We start from the raw sequence: 21,156 nt of genomic DNA on the forward strand, positions 1-21,156 counted from the left end.
CCAATGTCCCATGGTCTTTTATTGCTTCACTCCTTGGTACCAATGATCCCTCCAAGATCAAATCGTCTTGTCCTTCTGTTGCCCTCCACCACTAGATCCCTCTCCCTCTGAATCAACTCGTCATCCGCCCAATATTAACACTGATTTACAGGCTCAATGACATCAACAGGACACTTAGGTTAGTTCAAATACTGTACATCTGGAAGTGGTGGAGCGGTCGTTTTCTGTTGTTGCATTCAATGGAAGTTCAGTTTGCTTTGTACAATGCAATGAAGAAGAGTCCATGTTGAGACACGGAACACAATACAGTAGGATCTCTTCCTGGCTCACAACACACACGCACTACAACTGTGCTCACACCTGCACACACACACACACACACACACACGCAACACGTGCATGTCCCCACTCACGCAAACACACGGCAGTAAAGACTGCCCGTCATTCAGATGAATTCAGTGTTTATCACGGTCTGATCAGTTACGCTCATTCAGCACCAGGAGGTTGCTGGCTTGGAACAGATGCAGTCAAGTTTGGTCAGAGAGACACAGAGGAAGATCAGAGGACAAGACAATTACAGCCATACTCCACACCACATCACATTCACAAGACAAGACAGAGCGTGCTGACGCAGAAAGGATAGCCAGGGCCGGAGATGCGAGAGGTAGAGTTGAAAGAGAAAGCAGGGGGAATGTAAGCTGATACTGATAGTAGGTCTGAGGCTCTTGTCCCGTCTCCAGTCCAGAGGTCAGGGGCTTGTCTGTGTACATGTGTGTGTGTGACTTTCATTTCCTCCTTCAACTGCTCCCATCACCTCCTTGGTCAAGCCAAGCCACTATCAATGTTGGGCTACACTTCAAAACGTTTGGGGTCACTTGGAAATATCCTTGTTTTCAAAGGAATTTTTGTCCTTTAAAATAGCATCAAATTGATCAGAAATACAATGTGTACGTTGTTAATGTTATTAATTGTAGCTGGAAACTGCTCATTTTAAGGAATATCTACATATTAACACATACAGGTGGAGTCAGGTGGCTGAGCGGTTAGGGAATCGGGCTAGTAATCTGAAGGTTGTCAGTTCGATTCCTGTGCCAAATGACGTTGTGTCCTTGGGCAAGGCACTTCACCCTACTTGCCTTGGGGAAATGTCCCTGTACTTAATGTAAGTCACTCTGGATAAGAGCGTCTGCTAAATGTAAATGTAAACATACAGAGGCCTGTTATCAGCAACAATCTGTATTCCAATGGCACATTGAGTTGGCTAGTCCAAGTTCCTTTTCAAAGGTTAATTGATCAGTAGAAAAAAACCCAAAAACCAAACAGAAAACGGCTGCACTGATTAAAGAAGCAATACATCTGGCCTTCATACCAGTTGAACATCTGGAGCATCCGCAATTGTGGATTTGAGTACAATTGATTTAAGCTCAAAATGACCAGAAACAAAGATCTTTCTTCTGAAACTCGTCTGAAACTCGTCAGTCTATTGTGATTCTGAAATGGTTATTCCATGCGAGAAATCACAAAGAAGCCGTAGATCTCACTGTCAACAGCTATGAGGAGACTCTAGAGTTCTGGCCTTGCAGGCAGAGATATTTACATTTAGTCATTTAGCAGACGCTCTTATCCAGAGCGACTTACAGTAAGAACAGGGACATTCTCCCCGAGGCAAGTAGGGTGAAGTGCCTCGCCCAAGGACACAACGTCATTTGGCACAGCCGGGGAATCGAACTGGCAACCTTCAGATTACTAGCCCGCTTCCCTAACCGCTCAGCCACCTGACTCCCTAGAGATGCAGAGATAAAGCGGTATCACCGACTGGCCAGTAACAAGGAAAAGATTAAGATGGACAAAAGAACCCAGACACTAGATAGAGGAAGATTGCGGAAGAAGTGTTATGGAGAGACAAATCGAAGTTTGAGGCGTTTGACAGAGAGCATTTGTGATACGCAGACCAAGTGAAAATGGACTGGAGGGCTTGACACCATCTGTCAAGCATGGAGGCAATGTGATGGTCTGATGGCTTTGGTGGCGGTTAAGTGGAGGTTTGGAAGGAGTGAAAGGGATCTTGAGGAGGGATAGCTATCCCTGCAACACCACCATACAATGCCGTGTGGACGGCATCTGATTGGAGCCAATTTCCTCCTACAACAGGCCAAAGACCCGAAGCTCTTGTAAAGACGATACAAGAACGATTTAGAGAAGAATTTTAGAGAAGAAATTTAGAGTCCGCTGGTTTTGTCTGTAATGGAGTGGCCAGCAGAGTCACCGGATCTCCACCCTGTTGCTGTTGTGGGAGCAGCTTGACTGCAGGCATGTTACGTAAGCCAATCAAGCCAATCCTACTTGTGGGAGGTGCTTCAGGAAGCATGGGGTGAATTCCCTTCAGATGACCTCTACAAATGACAAGTCGAGTGCCAAAGGTCTGCAAGGCTGTAATTGCTGCAGATTCTTTGAAATCAAAGTTCGAAGGACACAATTATTATTCAAATTTCCAAAAATCATTATTACTAACCTCGTCAATGACTATGTTTCACTTTCATTTAGCAGTTTTTTGAAGTCAAAGTCATTTTATTTAGTGTTTTCATGGAAAACGAGGACATTTTCAAAGTGGCCCCAAACTTTTGAACAGTAGTGTGTGTATGTGTGTGTTTGGAATTCAGCTGTGTTCCGTGATGCTTGGGGGGGGGGGGGGGGGGGGGGGGCGGCGGATTGAGATCATATGACGCTCTCAAAAGCCATGGTGTTCTTGCTCTGTCCAGCAGGGGGCAACAACTTTGCTTCAGATTCAGGAGACAGGTACTCCAGATGGTGTCGGCCCCACACAGGCATAGTCAGGTGCTGCCAACGCTACAAACACAAAGAGAGAGAGAGGGGGGGGGGGGGGGTAGTGCGGTTATTTCAAGGTGAACCAGACCAATCGCGTAAACCGGCTCGAACCAACAAAACAACTGCAGCGTGTCGTTCCTTCATTCCCGCTCGGCGGACACGTGGGCTGCGTCCAGGGGACACGCGGAGGGAGGCAGGCGGACGCAGGGACTGACCTCTCGGAGGGTGCCTTGGCAGCGCAGCAGCTTGAAGAGGACGGTGACGGGGATGCACAGCATGGAGGACAGGGCCAGCAGCCAGCCCAGCGCCTCTCCCCACCAGGGGTACACATACACCGAGTTATAGGTCAGGGGCTTGTAGTTCACCACATGGAACAGGAACACTCCCTAAACACACACACACACAAATACACACACGCGGGCTGAGCAGCGATAGGGAGATCCTGGGAACATGTCATGGGGACGCTCACACGCGTGACTCACCACACACACGAGGGGAGTGATGTAGGACCAGCACAGTTTCATGTAGGGCAGGGGCCGATATCCAATCATTCGGGCCACGTCGTCCATGAAACGATCAGCACCTGTCGGGGAGAAGAGAGTATTGGATAGGTCGAGGGACCGGGGGGGAGAGCGAGAGAGATGTAGAATGAGACGACAACGATGTCGTAGGCCAAGTCCATGTGGGAAGTTGATGTGGGAGAGTCACTGAGAGAGCGGGCGGGCCTGACTGGATCAAGCCTGTGTGCGGGGGTGTCAGGTGCTGAGGGCGCGTTCTCTCTCACCATAGACCCAGGCCACCACCACACACTCCCAGAAGGCCTGCCATAGGAGAGTGATCCCACTGGCAGAGTAGTAGTCAAACAGCTGGAACACATACATCCCTCCCTGAGAGAGAGGGGGAGAGAGAGAGAGAGAGAGAGAGAGAGAGAGAGAGAGAGAGAGATGTGGGCTTTGGTCAGCTGTGATACCAATCTTCTCACAAATTAAAAACATCATTCGACATAGGAAAACACTCACTTCCTTATCTGGCCATTCACATGTTCACTCCTCGGCCAGTCTTCATCCCTCCCCTATCCCTTTCTAACTGGTGTCTTCATCCCTCCCCTATCCCTTTCTAACTGGTGTCTTCATCCCTCCCCTATCCCTTTCTAACTGGTGTCTTCATCCCTCCCCTATCCCTTTCTAACTGGTGTCTTCATCCCTCCCCTATCCCTTTCTAACTGGTGTCTTCATCCCTCCCCTATCCCTTTCTAACTGGTGTCTTCATCCCTCCTCCTGTCCACCTGTTTGGGCGCTTACCTCCGTTACCATGGAGAGGTCAATGAAGAAGCAGGTAGTGCAACATATCGCCACGACAACTTCGCGGCGCAGTGCGCCCAGTTTTGATCTGGGTGGCAGCATGTCCATGATCCCTGTTATCAAGCCCTCCACACCAACAAACTGGGGAGGAGGGGTGAAGAGGAAACCTTATTTTGCAGTTGAAAACTGCTATTTAAATCTGGCCAATTACATAATATAGTATACCCCTAGTATAGTATGACGAGGGGGGCGGGGGTAAACAAGGGGATCACATGCCTTTCTAACGGTCATTGGGGAAGGACAAGAAAGGATAGAGTGAGTCAGAGAAATTGGGAGGAAATAGAGAAGGAGGGGATGAATGGAGTGAACAACTCCGTCTCTGTGAGACACACAGAGAGGCTCATTGACCGGGCCCAGGAGTCAGGAACAATGGCTGCAGGCACTGAGGACAAGGCCCAGCGCTCGACACACACACATACAGTACAACAGTCAGATGCATGGCAGGAGGCCACTATCATATCCACTGTGGTTGTATGTGTGAGGTATGCATGAATATGTTTTGGTGTGTGTGTGTGTGTATGTATGTATGTGTGTGTGTGTGTCTTACCTGGCTGTCTAGGCCCAGCACCAGCAGCATGAAGAAGAACAGTGCTGCCCAGAGTGGAGCGAGAGGCATCAGGGTCACAGCCTTAGGGTAGGCTATGAAGGCCAGGCCCGGACCTGAGAGCACACAGGAGAAACTCAGCACAGGGAGAGGCAGGGAGAGGCAGGGAGAGGCAGGGAGGGTCAGGGAGAGGCAAGGAGAGTTAGGGAGAGGCAGGGAGGGTCAGGGAGGGTCAGGGAGAGGCAAGGAGAGTTAGGGAGAGGCAGGGAGGGTCAGGGAGAGGCAGGGAGAGGCAGGGAGGGTCAGGGAGAGGCAGGGAGGGTCAGGGAGAGGCAAGGAGAGTTAGGGAGAGGCAGGGAGGGTCAGGGAGAGGCAGGGAGGGTCAGGGAGAGGCAGGGAGGGTCAGGGAGAGGAAGGGAGAGGCAGGGAGGGTCAGGGAGAGGCAGGGAGGGTCAGGGAGAGGAAGGGAGAGGCAGGGAGGGTCAGGGAGGGTCAGGGAGAGGCAGGGAGAGGCAGGGAGGGTCAGGGAGAGTCAGGGAGGGGCAGGGAGTGGCAGGGAGGGTCAGGGAGAGTCAGGGAGGGGCAGGGAGTGGCAGGGAGGGTCAGGGAGAGTCAGGGAGAGGCAGGGAGAGGCAGGGAGGGTCAGGGAGAGTCAGGGAGGGGCAGGGAGTGGCAGGGAGGGTCAGGGAGGGTCAGGGAGAGGCAGGGAGAGGCAGGGAGGGTCAGGGAGAGTCAGGGAGAGGCAGGGAGAGGCAGGGAGGGTCAGGGAGAGTCAGGGAGGGGCAGGGAGTGGCAGGGAGGGTCAGGGAGAGCCAGGGAGGGGTAGAGGTGGTGGAGGTGAGACGGGTTTGAGGGAAGGGGCTGTTCTTACCACTCTCAGCTACCTTACTGATGTCCACCCCCTGCTCTGCTGCCATGAAGCCCAGCACTGAGAACACCACGAAGCCTGCAAAGAAGCTGGTTCCACTGTTGATGAAGGCCAGCACAAATGCATCCCTACAGAGAGACAGAGACAGAGAGGAAACACTTTACTATAAAAGTCCAAATCTAAAAAAACACAAGGTTAGAGGACGTGAGAGATGTTGTTAAAGCGGTGGAGGCATAAATAGAAGGGGTCTGAGAGAGGAGAGAGAGATCAAGGGAGCAGGCGAGGGACAGGGAGGAGGGACAGGTGGATAGATGGTCAGATCGATACCGATGTGTCGGACTAATGCAGCGAGAGTAGCTCGGGAAGTGTTCGTTTAAGGCGAAGGGGAGCCGATCAACGTGTGAACCCCGGAGCTCCGGAGAAACAGGAACGCGGCACACAGTGCATCCGCCATGGGCGGAGCGTCAGCCGCACACTGGGAGAGGCGAGGGACCGAGCTGCTGGGAATGACTTCCTGGGTTTCCGGAAGGCTTCTGGAATAATGTGTCACCAGGAGAGAGGCGATTGGAAAAGAACAGCGAGGTGACAGAGCGCGAGCACAGAGATGGAAGCCCGAGAGCTCACGTTCTGCTGAGGCGGCATGTCGGCTGGGTTGCATTCCTGCCAGCTCGTCTGAGGCTCACCATCAAGGTCGGGGTCTGGAGACACTAGGGGCCCGATCTTGCACCCAGCGCAATTGACTTTGTCAACGACGCAAGTATCATTCCTAGTTTGCACTCGACGCAAAGCTGACTTTTCCCTCCACAGACGCACGTCGAAATGACCTTGCGCTCCCGTGGGCGGTTCAGCGAAAAAGGAGGCGTGTTCCGGCGCAAACATTCCCTGGTGCTATTTTGCAGTTTCCGAAAAACAATTCCGCCACTGACCAGGAAAAACGTGGTCTAAAGTCAATGGCGCATTATTCAGATGCTATTTTAAGGGCGCAAGCTTGGTCCGTGCACACTGCTGGCGAGGCCAGGGTCTTCTTTCTGCGAAGCTACGTTACATTGTTTTGATTTATGGCCTGTTACAATTCTTCAATGATTATAAAAAGATTTTCATGAGAAATCTCTATGTATGTGAACATGATTTGTAACAATTGTGGCTATTTTCTCCCACGCCTGTTTAACCGAAGCTAATTTGGGTGGGTTTCTTCTCCCATCTCCATCAGAATCAGACTTCGGTTTATTCTCCATGTAGCCTATGTTACATTTACATTACATTTACATTTAGTCATTTAGCAGACGCTCTTATCCAGAGCGACTTACAGTAAGTACAGGGACATTCCCCCGAGGCAAGTAGGGTGAAGTGCCTTGCCCAAGGACACAACGTCAGTTGGCATGACCGGGAATCGAACTGGCAACCTTCGGATTACTAGCCCGATTCCCTCACCGCTCAGCCACCTGACTCCCTATGTTACACAAACACGGAATTTACTGTGGCAGGAAGGTGCAAACAATAAACATATACGGGTCTTAAATTAAGTAAAAAAGTACAATAGTTAAACTAATTCCAAGAACCAAACAATTTAAAAAATAAAATATAGGGTAGGCTATATAAAAATAAGAATAAGAATTTGAATGAGCAGCATGAGTGGGCAATTTAGTGCAATGAGAAAACTGCTCTGCCTTTCCCATACAATGTCACTTATCTATCTGTTACGGCCCTGACTAGAACGTCGGTCTCCTTGGCTGTGAACCGCTCCTGGCGTGCGCCTGGCAAATCCGCCGTTATAATAGCAATCCGCCATGGAACAAGCGCTGCTCTTAAAGGGAATGTGAGATGACGCTCTGATTGGTTTATTGCATGTTACGCCCAAACCACACCCATTAGTAATGTAGCTACTTCGGACCTACCCATTTTAGATTTGCACCAGGCGCGAAGTCATTTATCCCGCCGGCAAAATAGCAACCAAGCCGGAGTCCCGCCCACAAAGTTACTTGCGCTTTGCGGTTTGATACTTGCGTTTCAGATCATCAAAATAGGGGGGTAGGACTGCTTCTCAAAATAGATCACATGGGGAGTGGAAGTGCTTGGGTTCAGACAAAGATGGAGCCTGTTACTGTAAGGCGGTATTTATGTGAACACCCATACACAACCTGTAACTCTACACCCTGTCTTACACTACCAATATACCCATACACAATACATACACTTTGAAATTGACCGCCTGTATTTTGTCTTGTCTGAGATACAGCCTGCACCTGCAAATGTATACAATGTTGCACTTGAGATACGTGGCTGCTACTGCCTTATGGTGGGATATTATTGATGTTGCACTCTGTCTGGTAAAAGGGAGAGTGTTCCTTGGCACCTCCCTCTGTAACACTGATGGAACTGCGTACTTCTCTGTGATTATCTGCTGCACTGACGACACTGTTTGGACTTCGCTTGGGATAGAAACATCTGCTGAATGACTATTTGTAAATGTAGCCGGGGCTGGTTACGCTTGTAACCAAAACAAACACTGTTCCAAAGCAGACAGTTACAGTCGTTTGAACTCTATACATTTTCTCCCGGTCTCCCCCCCCCCCCCCCCCCCCCCCACACACACACACACACACTCTATGCTCTACTGCTGCACGCTACATCCTAACTTGGACAAGCTTCCACGCTTGTATTACTGCAATGCGAATTGCCCCAGATACAAGCCCCAATCCTCAGAGGGCTTAACAAGGAGCGTGTGCACACGGTACACACACAACTGTTCTTTTCTTCATTTGGATCAGAATCAGGTCAAGCAACGAGAGAAGTTGATGTGGTCAAAAAAAAAAATAAGGGGAAAAACACATCGGGGATAAAATGTACTGTAGCGACATTCACTTTAACTCAGCAAATACCTTCTAACTCATGACTACTTGGCAGGCCTGACTACTGAAGACTGAACTCAGTGTTGAGCTGGTTCCTCTAGATGACATAGAGGCACCTGAAGCTAAACAAGTGATCCGGCGTGTTGACGTGCATCTGGTTAGCATAAGGGGTTAGCACAGAGTTGGTTGAATCCCGATTGTTCGTTTCGGTGGTCGCAGGAATATTGTGTACAGTGCCTGAGTCATGGTGGCGAGAGCAGCCGAGCTGGCAACCAATCAAAACCCGGGGATGTTCAGCGTGTTCCTGGAGATGTGCCCTCCTGTAGGCTTTCCCTCCTACTCTGGTTATTACAGTTGTTACTGACCGCACTCTGCGCTTGGCTCAGCTATTTCTTATTTCTTCTTCTCAAAAAACAAAAGAAGGTAGGAGAAAAAGAGCTAGAGGAGCGTAGCTGTCCAGGAATAGGGTAGGACATCCCTGTCAACGGAGAGACTCTGTTTGAGTGTTCAAAACTTCCTATTTAGGTCAGGGGGAAGAAAACTAGCGAGGGGATATTCTTGATGCTACTCCTAATATGGACCTTCCATAAATTCCTGTAAAAGCTCAACATCAAGTCCTGAGATCTAATGAAATCCAAGTTTGTTGCTTGGCATCTAGTAAAGTGGCCATTTGTGAGCATATGTGAGTGACCTCACATATGCTCGTCAGGCATCATACATCCTAGCTGCTGCCTTAACCAAGTAAGATCTGTCTACAGAAGTTGGACCGGTTATGGTTAGTTAATTTTTTACTCTAAAAGAGACAATAATAGGCCAAGCATAAATTACATCGAATTGTATCCTCCTAATCGCAGAACCTTCTTCACATCATGTGCTGCATTCACTATAACAAAGAACAACGTTCTGATGAACTGCAAGAAGCGCTTGCCCACTGAAGACAGATCACCCAGTTGCAGGCACCAACAGAAGCTACGGAACGTCTGGGTCCTCCTGACCAACACACTACTGACAGGCTGCATGCTTGGTATTTGATACCATTCAGTTGGGGGGGGGGGGGGGGGGGGGACCAACATCTACAGGGTGTTCATGGCTTCAAAAGTGAATGAGTTGCTATCTGTGCTGACCCTGAACAGCAAGCAGCTGTGAGTCTCTTCAGCTGGGCAGCAGAGGGTCGTCTCCCTCCCTCTGCTCCAGTGAGATAGAGCCTCAAGGTTTTACTGGCACCCGCGCACACACACCTGTCATCTACACACTTGTGCACACTTCCAGTACTCCTACGACGGGTTACTGATTACTACGGCGGTCAGAATCAAATTCCCAAGAATCGGACTTCAACTGAAACTAGGTTTAATGGGTTGTAAGCAAATGAAGGTTTCTAATTCCCTATGGGGGGAAAAGGATGGGGAGTTTTTGGTCGAAACCAAGGTTGCAGAATGCTTAGACCAACAAAGTTTTGGACAATGACATGTCAACAGACTTTTGGCTGACTATTACGATAAATGAATTCTTATTGGGTGTGCTCAAGCCTTCGGCGAGAGCACAACCTTTGTTCTCTCACATATATATTTATTATTGTTTATTTTCGCCCCCCTAAAACTCAGTCAATATTTGGCCTACATACACAACGGCGGTGTCAAAAGGTTCGTCTTGGTAGCGATTGCGTTGCTTCTATTGGAATTTACGTTCCGTTGCATGGTTTGGGCTTAAGTTAAGTTTTTGTGGCGAAAAGTGAAGCTAACGGTGGCTAATTTGCTAGCCACAGTCACTGACGTTACTAACGTCACTACGTCACTAACGTCACGAAAACACGCGTGACTACCTGTAGCAGAACATTCGTTTCGCATCTGTTAACTTGGGGGATAGCTAGGCTAACTATAGCTTTACTGCAAGGCAGCTGCAGAAACGCCACAAGCAAAGAGGCCAGGGTGATAACTATTTACTCATTTTACTTTGTGATGTGAAACACTATTATGAAATGTAATGTACAATATTAGCTGATATTATTAAGGAAGTAGGCCCACATCTACTTTCGGAAACGGTAGTCTACTATTTCACTGAAGCATTAGCATGACATTAGCCTCTGTTGCCCGGGCAACACATACTACAGTGGTCTATGATGTATCTGTTTTCAATCGTTAAAATAAACATTCCTCACATATACATTTTCGTTGTAGGATTTATTATGACATTAGATTACAAGTAAACGATTTGTGGGTGAAATTATCATTACCTGTGGTTTCAATCCAGTGTATCACTGCAACGCTGTAGCCTACGCGAGACACACGACAAAAACATCTAACATACACAGCTGTTTAGGAAGTCAAACGGCGACAGAACATGTTCAGCACTCCCCTTACTTAAATCAAAAGTCTATCTAACTACTAACCTGAACTTCATTGCCACAGCCTAAACTTTGTCAATCTGTTCATGAAAATAATTAATTTCAGCCTAAACCGTACAACGGAACGTTTAATCGAATTCAACCAACGCAATCGCTACCGAGACGAACACAGCAGTAGTCTAGTACTGTACCGTAGTAGTAGAATTTACCGGGGCAGCTTCTCCATACAGGGCTATATCGCATTTTGCGTTGTTACCTTACAATGATCGCTACCAGTGAGCTTTTTATGAATGAGCGATTTTCCACTAAATAAATGTCAAGCTTATTTACGTTTTGGGGGGCATATTTTCAGTTAGCAGATGGTACTGTTTGAATCGCGATTCCATCTTCTACTGCCGGGTAACGTCGTAGAATAATCTTCAAAGGGGGTTCTTTATTAATGAATGAATGCAATGAGTAGGCTAAATGCATGAAAATATCACGAGAAGGGAAAAACTTAAAAGGACGTTTAAATCATAGAGATTAGGTCCATTTTTACACCGGTCTGCCAAATGTATTCTTTTTGATTCAACGATGAGGCTGCCTCTTGCAGGGGAAATGAGAAGACATCCATTTCATTCTACACTTCACTCGTATTTTCAGTTGTAAATAAGCAGCAAAAAAAAAAATGCTTTTAAATCTATGTAATCTTTATAAATAATAAGTATGCATTTTTATATAAAATACAGAAATATCAGTTGTAAAAATGTCATTAAAAAACGGACCCCTGTCCAACCGACGCAAGCAAGCACACCCTACAATTTCCCCAGAAATTGTACCCTCTCTAGTTCATAATTGCCGTAGCCCCAACAGCCCTTTAACTCCTGCGTCAACTAATCACTTTTCTTTTGTACAAAACCTCAATGGTTTATATGGCAGGTTTAAGTGCTTGAGTGTGATCAAGTCACCCAGCCACAGTGTGGCGTTTTGTGCTCATCATGTTGCGATACTCACTGGTAGCAGTTGTTGTGGAAGCGGTTGTAGCTGCCCAGAGCGGTCAGAGCCCCCAGTCCGATGGCGTAAGAGAAGAAGATCTGAGTTCCTGCATCGATCCACACCTGTGACCAACACACAGTGGCACTGTAAGCACGTGCACTAACTGACAACTGATCTACTGTTCACAATGGAGAGGTGAGATTCTCAGGCATGGCTAGATGATCTTCCCTGTAGGGGTGCACAGGATGGGCCAGAGTAGCCTACTGATTACTGTAGTCCTTGGGTAGATATTGCCATTCTATGCTAACCCTGTTCAGTAACCTTGACAAAACCTGTGCACAGTACACGACTGCGCCATGACGCCATGTTAATCTATGTTTATCATTCCAAAGGGTCTTCCTGACGAATGGCATCGTGTTTGTGATTCCTTGCTATGAACAAGGTGAAGGGGGGGGGGGGGGGGAGAATTCCTACATTGTTTGGGCCTAATCTAACTTTTCGTTTTGGTTTTCGACCAATCGGATCCGCGGTCCAGATTCTTTATGCGACAGGTGTCCCGTGCCCCTCCGTACCTGAGCCTCCCACAGTTTGGACCAGTTGGGTTTCAGGTAGTACACGATGCCATCCAGAGCCCCGGGCAGAGTGACACCATGGGCCAGCAGCACCACCAGCACCAGGTAGGGGAACAGGGCCGTGAAGTACACCACCTGAGGGTGGAGGGACGAGGACGTCAGCGGCAGGTACAAACCAGCAACGTACAGCCGTCCTTGCATGCTCTCAACCGCTATAGGCCTGGAGCAAACAACACCACTAATCTGTCATGCATACATAAAAAAGACCCAAAAAAAGAAAACGGCTTGTGAAACTTCAGTGGAAAAAGGTCCTGGATAAGTTCCGCTGATTCATGCGCCCCCCTGCTAGCCAGTGTTGTACCGGGCCACCTCACCGTGGCAACAACAGGCTAGAATAGAGCGTAGGCCGACTAGGTATGCAGCTGGATCTCAGGGGGCCACAGAGAGAAAAGCCCCTTCCAGCTCAAGCACAAACAGAGAAAGTTACTAATCGGCTTAGAGGCACAAAACTCAAAAGGTCCATGAGAGCTTTCTTTATATTATATGCATTTGGCCTCACTTTACATTAAAGTTACATTAACATTAACTACAGAGCAATACCTATTGTAAAAAAAAAGAAGAAGGGTTACATAGAAATGGCCTCTGTACTTAAATGGTAGGTTAAATAGCAGTATAAATGACTAAAGTGTAACAAGGCACATAACGTGGGAGGGTTAAGTGGATCTTACAAGGGTAAGTTGAAGGTTGGGTCACCAAAACAAGATCAATTGAAGCTCCGTACAGCCGGCTAGCGTCCTCGTTTGCATTGTCTGTTTTACAATAAACAGACAAACGAGTGATGGCTAAGACGGCACTAGCCAGCTACCAGTTTTTTGTTCAATCTTGGTAATCATACACAATATACATAGCACTGGGACGATTAAAGACAGCCAGAATGTGTACATCACGTGTTCCATATGGGGTCCTTTGATTGGTTGATTATCCCAGTGTCACTAAGAAGTTCTCAACTTTTTGATGCCCCCCAACACTAGACTCTGACGCTCCGCACCACTCCTCTCTTTATTTAACTCCATGACAGTTCCTCAAATAATAACTACAGAGTTGTTACTATAGGTATTATTATGTAGTAACATGGTAGTTGATGTAACCTTATGTCAAGTCTCATTTGAACCATTTGTATTGCTGTGTGCACATATACAGTATGTATATGAGTAAACTGTTCATAACGGACATACACAAGTATAAACACCATGCAGGGAAGCATGTACAAGAATGGAAACACACACACACACACAGGTAGGCCGACATTCTCTCCTGAAGCTAAGCCGCTTTACACTTTGTACACTTATGCATGGGGACCCTGGCTGAAAGCTTATTACAGAAGTTCAACAGACCACCCTCACAAACACACACACGCACTCTCAAAACCCCTTAACAATGTTTATGAATTTCAGTCACCAGTGCAATCAAATTCAAGGCCTTGTTTGGCACACTCTCCATTATGTTTTGGCACATTTTCTTCCAGACAATGCTTGGCAATAGCTTTGACGCCATCTTTTTGCTGCATGTATTACACGCATAAATTGCAATCAGTCATGGCCTTCTTGTTATCGTTGTTATATTTTCATAAGCTTTCAAAGATCTCCAAGACCTGTGGAAACCCAAGTGTTGGGGGTTATGGATGAAATCGTGTGTGTTTCAGTCTAGACAGGCTGATCCTCCACTTTAAAGACTCTTTGGGATCAAAGGTCAGAGTGTGAAGACGAGGTCGGGCTCAAGGTCGGAGGCAGGCGGCGCGGTGAGTTGAACTAAAACAGGAGCGACCCCGAGGGCAGATGACACTCTAACTGACACTGTCACTGGGACCCTAACACAGACCTGGCTGCGCTCCGGTTACACCCCCCTCTAAAAAAGTACCCCATCAACATTCACTCACTCGTGCACACGCACACACTGTCTGACCTTGCCTGTAGACTTGACCCCCTTCCATATGCAGAAGTAAACAATGACCCAGGTGGCTATGAGACACAGCACCATCTGGTAGCTGATGTCTCCAGGCTCGTCCAGACCACCAGACAGACGCAGCACCTTGCGCCTTGACCGCAGGACATGTGGGGAAAACACAGGAGCGACACGACACGGGGTTAAGTCCACCGAACGATGTACCTGGAGATGGTGCACAGGTTTCAAAAAGGACTACTCACTCCCAGAACTCGATGACTGGAGATCGCATGCCCTCCGGCTCCACGCAGCTGCCGTTGAACACGAGCACGGCTACGGAAGGTTTGGGCGGGGAGGAGGAGGAGAGGAGCGAGGCAGGGATGGAGGGATCAGCGGTGGAGGAGAGAGCGGCAGCGGGCGAGGTGCTGTGGTTGTGACACGCACGGCGAAAGTCGAGCGTGCAGTTGGGGGTGTTCCAGGCGTGTCCACAGGTTGCCCAGGGTAACGGGTCGGCGAAGGAGTGGAGGAGGAAGTAGAGACCCCACACCAGGATCATGATGTAGTACGTGTTACAGAAGAACACTATAACCATTGAGGCTAGGCCCAGACCTGGGAAATGGAGGAGCAGGGATGAAAAACTATTAACACACACGCACACACAAACACACACGCACGCATTCACACCATACCTTTAAAGAGGGGGGCGATGTTCCAGGCAGAGACCCCTCCCTGCTTCATAAACTGTCCCAGGGCGATCTCCAGGAAGAAGACAGGAATACCTCCGATGAACACAATCAACATGTAGGGGATCAGGAACACGCCTACAACATACAGCACAGCACCACATCACACACCAGTCACAGCTACATTATAACAACATTTTAGACTGTGATGTTGCAGATATGCTTTTTGCCACAAGCAGGAGTATAGTAGACAGATAAGGGTCTTTCAAGGTTATTTTGAGGTTTCAGTGAGGAAACGGGTGCAAAGGGGATGAGAAACAGTGAGGACGGAGTAGATGAATGGCAACGTGACAAGGAGAGAGGAAGTTGGGAAACAGAATGCGTGTATGAGAGAGAAAGATTTGTAGGAGTGGAACGACAAGGCCATAGACAAAGATTTCGCAATCATTTCAGTTGACATCCGCAGCTAGGAATGCGAGAAAGAGAAAGTGATAAAGTCGGAAAGTACAAAAGAGACACAGTAAGAGATACAGTAAGTGAGTGATTGAAGGATAGAAAGGGGGGAAATAATGTAGGACAAACGAATAGGCTACTGCTGGTAGGGCTGTGAGTCTTATGAAAGATAATCTTGACTGTTGTACAGCAAGCAAATGAGTGGTCAGGCTGTGGTTATTATTGTTGGCTTGCTTTGCCTTCTTTACACTGAGCCCCAGTTGAGAAAAAAGACAGGCAAAACCAAAAGGGCAAGATCCTACATAAACATACACAATCCTAGAGAAACACACAAGCATGTTATTTAGGTATAGAATTGACGTAACCGTGGGTGATACCAATATAACAGAGCAAGGGGCAGACAGTATGGGGAGGAGTCAGCTGAAAGAGTCACATGAGTATGACACACAGAGAGAGAGCTGCTCAGACGACGACGACGGGGGGGGGGGGGGTGAGAATGGTCACATGGAAGAGATGGAGCAAGGGCTTATAAAACAGGGATAATAAAGAAAGAAAATCCATCTGTAGATCACCTGTCTGGCTACTGTACCCTGCTCAGGTAATTCTGTCATTCTCATTCTCTTGTGCCCTGTACCCCCCCCCCCCCTCCCCTTTATTTTACTCTCCCTCGCTCATTCACTGAGGAGAGCAGATAGCTGTAGCCTTATAAGGAAGCATTTGTGTGTGTATACGTGTGTCAGAGAGACTGACTGCGGCCCAGTGAAATAGAAAGAGATCCACTACAGAGAGTGAGTGGATTTGAGAGAGGATGGTGAGAAATGTGTGGCAAATCTGCCATAAACTGAGCACTGCGCAAAGCATTCTATATCCCTTCCACAAATCACCTCTCTCAAAATCACCTCTCAGTGGCCAGGCGAGACAATAAAACCATTTTCCTAAATGAATTTCCTCCATCTCCATAGTAACCTAGCTATCTCACTGTTGGCCTCTTCCATTCGTCTCCAGCCCTGTTTGCGTGAGTAAAAAGGCCGGAAAGCCTGCGAGTGCCCACTCTTATCTGATTCCGCTGTCGTGTAACGAGACGTCCCCTGGGTTGGTCAAGGACACGAAACGTGGCGTCGCAGTGGCACTGCTGACACAGAGGGAAGGACGGGGCACAGGACGCTCATTGTAACAGTGTATTCATATTCCATCTGAGGAGGGGAGAGAGCACCTTTGTGTGCAGGGTGCAAGGGCAGGAGCACGGGGGGGTGGGGGGACTGTGTGAGGCAGGCTTTTGTTACACGATACGAGAAGGTGGGTATCAGAGACATGGGTCACAAGACAGACAGAAGGAGGGGAGGGGGGGAGTCTATACACGCTAACAAGCTCACTTTTATTCCAACGCTTCCTAACTAAGAGGAGACTTAGAGAGGGAGAGATAAGAAATGAAGGCCAAAGGTGGCCCTCTCTGGCCCGAGAGAAAGTGAGGGGGAGATTGAGGGAGGGAGAGAGAGAGATAAAGAGAGAGATAAAGAGAGGGAGGGGAACAAGTGAGAGAAAGGCAGAGGGAGTAGGCAGCAAACACACACACATCCAGTGGGGGAGTTCACGGCATGGGTTTATCAGGGGAGGGACAGCAGACGTAAACTGTGCTCGAGTGACTCCTGCTCCTCTGTGGGAGAGGCAGGGCGAGAGCTACGTGCACACAGCCATGCAAGCCTGCTTTGTCTTCCTCCTCTATTGGCCCTTAAAGTCTCCACACTCCTCTCTCTCTCCCCGCCCCCTTTTCCTCTCCTGCCACTCCTTTATGAACTTACAGTCACCTCAACCGGCCTGTAACAGTCTAACTGCCTTCTTTGCATGTTTCCTCTTTGGAGTGCAATAAAGGTGACTTTCCAATGTGACCGTGTCTAAGCGTCACCGTGGCTGCATATCTGTGGGTGTTGGAACCTGTACAAGTAAGTAACTGGGAATAATTTGTGGGTGTGAGTGGCTGGATGGATCGACTAGATGTGCAATGTGCTGTAGACCTGTGTGGGCACCGGTGTTGCATTGTTCAAGCTCTAGTATCAAGACCGTAATAATACATTGAGCTCACCTCCTCCATTCTTGTAGCAGAGGTAAGGGAAGCGCCACACGTTGCCCAGCCCAACGGCAAAGCCCACGCAGGACATGATGAAGTCCATCTGTCTGGTCCAGGTCTCTCTCTCCACCACAGGCACTGCTGTGGCCTGGCTGAGGGCCTGGGAGGGGCCACCCCCTCCTTCTTCGCCCCCTTCCCCCGCCCCAGGAGCAGGCACCAGGGGGCGAGCCACCCCACCACTCTCCTCTTCTACAGGAATCCCAACCTCGTCCTGGGAGAGAAGGATGTCCCCTAGAGGGAGGGGGGGGGGGGGGGAGTAGGGTGGAAGAAGGGTTGAGAGAATTGAGGTGCAAGGAGACAGATTCAGACAGAGAGGTAGAACAGTGACATTGGGTGAGGTAGAGGGAAAGAGAGACAGGGAAAGGAGGGGGGGGGGGTGTAATGGGGAGAAAAGAAGGATGGAACAGAAAGAGAGGTTGTAGAATGGGAATAAACTACTTCAAGATTTACTCTTTGATCAGAACACACGCGTACACACACCAATGGCACAAATCACACCGACTTTCTTACAACATTTCAACAAAGAGAGTGTCTTGGGCCACACTAGCTTGGTCAGGGGGAAGTGTGTGCACTCTGAGTTCACTTAAGGACAATGTTTAAACAGATTTACTGTAAACAGTGTCATTGCACCAAATTACAAATGTAGCCAATTATTGCACAAGAACTCGAGTGAAATTCTTGAGAGAAATATCAAGGCTAGAATCTCCTCCAAAAGTTAAGTTGTTTGCAGCTGGAATACACCAACTTTAGCCGAAATGATTTGCTTATCTAGGCCTACTATCTAACGCAAAGCTTTCATCTCAGATTTCACAATTGTATCAGTCAATTGTTCCACTCTTATCAGGATACACCCACATAAAACAGTATTGTGTTGCAGAACTTAAATGAATAAAGGGTCAATCCATCCGTCTATCAAATACAATGGGGTTTGTTTGCCGAGCAGGTTATACCTAGTATGCCTACAAAACATAACGGTATATTTGCAACAAAATATTACTTAAATTGATGCATTTTAGGCAGCGTGATGCTAATGTAACATTGACAAAGACGTATGATGAGAACAAAACAAATCAGTCCCAAAGCCAGTATTTGGATCTGGAGTTTCCACAAGGCAACTTTTAGGCACTTTTTAATGCAGAAGCACAAAGCTATGCTTCTTGGTTTGGCAAAGAACTTACGTTGTTGGTGATATTTCTTTTGGCATACCTTGGTACTAGACTAAATAAATAGATTATATTGGAGGATAGTACTGTAGCTATATCCTCTCCAAGACATTAGGTAAGAATCCTTTAAATCAAATTGGATGACTGAATCCACTTTGGAGCTGCAGAAATCCACTTTGTTATTATGCTTGTTGCAGATTTGCAGTTGGCAAACGAGACTGACTCGAGTGCTTTGGGAGACATTCAGACTCGTTCAAATGGCCATAGTTTAGTAACTAGGCTAATGCCCCCTGGTTGGGTCTGTCATTCTCTCATACTCATTAGTAACCCAAAACCTAATGAATAATTCCACATCGATAAATCACTTAGTTTGATTACAGATTGATAACATGAAACAATAAACAACAACAATATGCATACATTCAAATTCCAATCTTTAATTAAATAAATACAGATGACTTCATAAACACGTCATCAATTAATGGTACTCACCTGGGCTGTTGTCTTCCACTTCGGGAGACATATTTGACAAACTAGCACCACAATGATGATTTATCAGGTCAAGAAATTGCGGGCTAGGTAGCTGTATTGGTCAAACCAAATGGTGGTGGCTAACTAGCTAACGTTAGAGTGGTAACGTTAAACTAGATAGCAAGAGTACTCAGTGCGTCTGAGATAGAGAAGGGATAGTACAGTCCTTTTGTTGCCGTCTTCTGTTTTCTTGAAATCCCAAAGTGTGTTTTATGACAGCGAGTTCGAAACCCAAGAAATTGAATATTTACAAAGCGTCGCAGTCAGACGTTGAGGAGGGGGAATTCAAAAGCAGTCGACGAAGCACTTGAAGGTAAGCCTGAAGAATCTCATGGATGACAATTAAATGAAAATAACAGTAAGCCGAGGGGTGTAGGTCGTCCTGTGTATATTTCAGTCAAATAAATGCCCTAGAACATACATTAAGTCGTTTGCTGGGTAGATTGCTGTACTGTCCTTCGCTGGCGGGGTCTGACGGAGAATGCAAACCGCGCCTGGTTTGGTCCTTCTTTCCGCTGCCAGCAACGCTCTCCCTCCTCGCGCACAGCCAATCGAACAACGCAATTGGCTAATCTGTGCTGCGCGAGTTTCAGAGTGCGCAGCACACAGCATCAGCATCCTAACGCAAAATCATCTCTCATAGTTTCCTCCGTCGCTGCGTTCAATCAACCCCCACACTAGGGAAGACAGTAAAGTATACGATGTTCGAGTGTACGTGTGCGGTTATTTGATGTGTCGACATACAATATCAAACGATGGCACAGTGTAAAATATGTCAAATACATAAACCTACAGGGTAGACTACTTGGATTTGGCTGTAGGATATATGATAGGCTAATCATTGAATTTAGCCTACTAAAGTATTCATTTCACGCATTTAGGCTATACAAAACTAGGCGATTTGAACATGCGATATCTTAATCTGAAGTCAAATGCTTTACCACATGAGCTATAGCTACCCTTCCCCTTTGCATGACATGCAGACTGGAGGCTTCCTAGAACAGAAATAGAGGCAAATCTATTGCTCTACAATACCTGTTACATCCTCTTTTTAAACGAACACACTTTTTTGCAATATAGACAAAAATCAGAGGAGGAACACGAAACAAAACATCTAAAATCTACAAAGAAAACTCCTTAGGCTAGTGAGTTTACACATTATAAACGTTTCTGATATATTAGATGTTACGACAAACAATGAACGAAACTAATAATAACTTGATACTTTATGTTCTGATGTTCCACTAGCATTTGCACAGTGCGTGAGGATACGGGTATTTTGGGAGACTTTTATTCTTAATATGGTTTTGGTCTGTCAGAGACCAATTGAATTGGGGGCAGGGATTTAGATCATTTCGCTGACTCAATCGTCCAAGGGTAGTGCTACGATAGTCCCCCTACGAGGCGGTGGCGTAATCCCCCACGCTACAATGGCGTCAGATTCCATTTTAAGTCATACACTATCAGTTAGAAGTCGGGGGTCCTTAAGAACTGGTATAATGAGTCTAAATATAGATTTAGCAACCTGTGAGAGATGCTAAACGACAGTACTCGGAGAAACGTCAACAGCAGTTCTCAGAAAACTTTTGAAGGTGCCTCAGACAGATCACTCTAACTACAAATTGAAAGCCCCTCTCCCAACGACCTGAGTGAGTTCTGCTGTCGATTTGAAAAACAAAGAAACAGTCCAGACACCATCCCCCCTGTGACTCTCTCCACCAGCTCCTCCCCCACCTCAGCAAGGACTAGGACCTCCACAACTGCTCACATCAGGGGCCCCCTCCTCCCCTACCACATTGCCAACTCTCTCCATCCTGGATCGAGATGTTAATAGTTTGTGCAAGAGTCAGAACCCTCGCAAATCAGCTGTACCAGACTGTCTCTCCCTCCACCCTGAAGCACGTTGCCAACTGTATCCAGTGTT

The 21,156-nt window shown here is 47.5% G+C and overlaps 1 protein-coding gene across 7 annotated transcripts; it reads right to left on the minus strand.

Annotated features, from left to right (window-relative positions):
- Nucleotides 1-2,245: 2,245 nt before the first annotated feature.
- On the minus strand, nucleotides 2,246-19,724 carry si:ch211-117c9.5 (sodium- and chloride-dependent creatine transporter 1). Of its 7 annotated transcripts, none has more exons than XM_062458434.1 (14): nucleotides 19,194-19,724; nucleotides 17,494-17,769; nucleotides 14,967-15,098; nucleotides 14,541-14,886; nucleotides 14,299-14,431; nucleotides 12,337-12,471; nucleotides 11,783-11,886; nucleotides 5,603-5,727; nucleotides 4,735-4,847; nucleotides 4,128-4,268; nucleotides 3,611-3,713; nucleotides 3,309-3,409; nucleotides 3,042-3,212; nucleotides 2,246-2,847 (listed from the first exon to the last, which is right to left on the minus strand). In XM_062458434.1, the coding sequence occupies exons 1-14, from the start codon at nucleotides 19,222-19,224 to the stop codon at nucleotides 2,716-2,718; spliced, it is 2,043 nt and encodes a 680-aa protein (XP_062314418.1). In that variant the 5' UTR covers nucleotides 19,225-19,724; the 3' UTR covers nucleotides 2,246-2,715. The 7 variants fall into 7 exon arrangements, with proteins under 7 accessions (XP_062314418.1, XP_062314419.1, XP_062314423.1 ...); XM_062458435.1 differs by having other exon boundaries at nucleotides 17,494-17,749; nucleotides 19,194-19,721; XM_062458439.1 differs by lacking the exon at nucleotides 19,194-19,724 and adding an exon at nucleotides 16,465-16,542 and having other exon boundaries at nucleotides 17,494-17,633.
- Between the last annotated feature and the right edge of the window lie 1,432 nt (nucleotides 19,725-21,156).

The sequence above is a fragment of the Osmerus eperlanus genome, chromosome 4, assembly GCF_963692335.1.
Source record: "Osmerus eperlanus chromosome 4, fOsmEpe2.1, whole genome shotgun sequence".
Taxonomy (NCBI): domain Eukaryota; kingdom Metazoa; phylum Chordata; class Actinopteri; order Osmeriformes; family Osmeridae; genus Osmerus; species Osmerus eperlanus.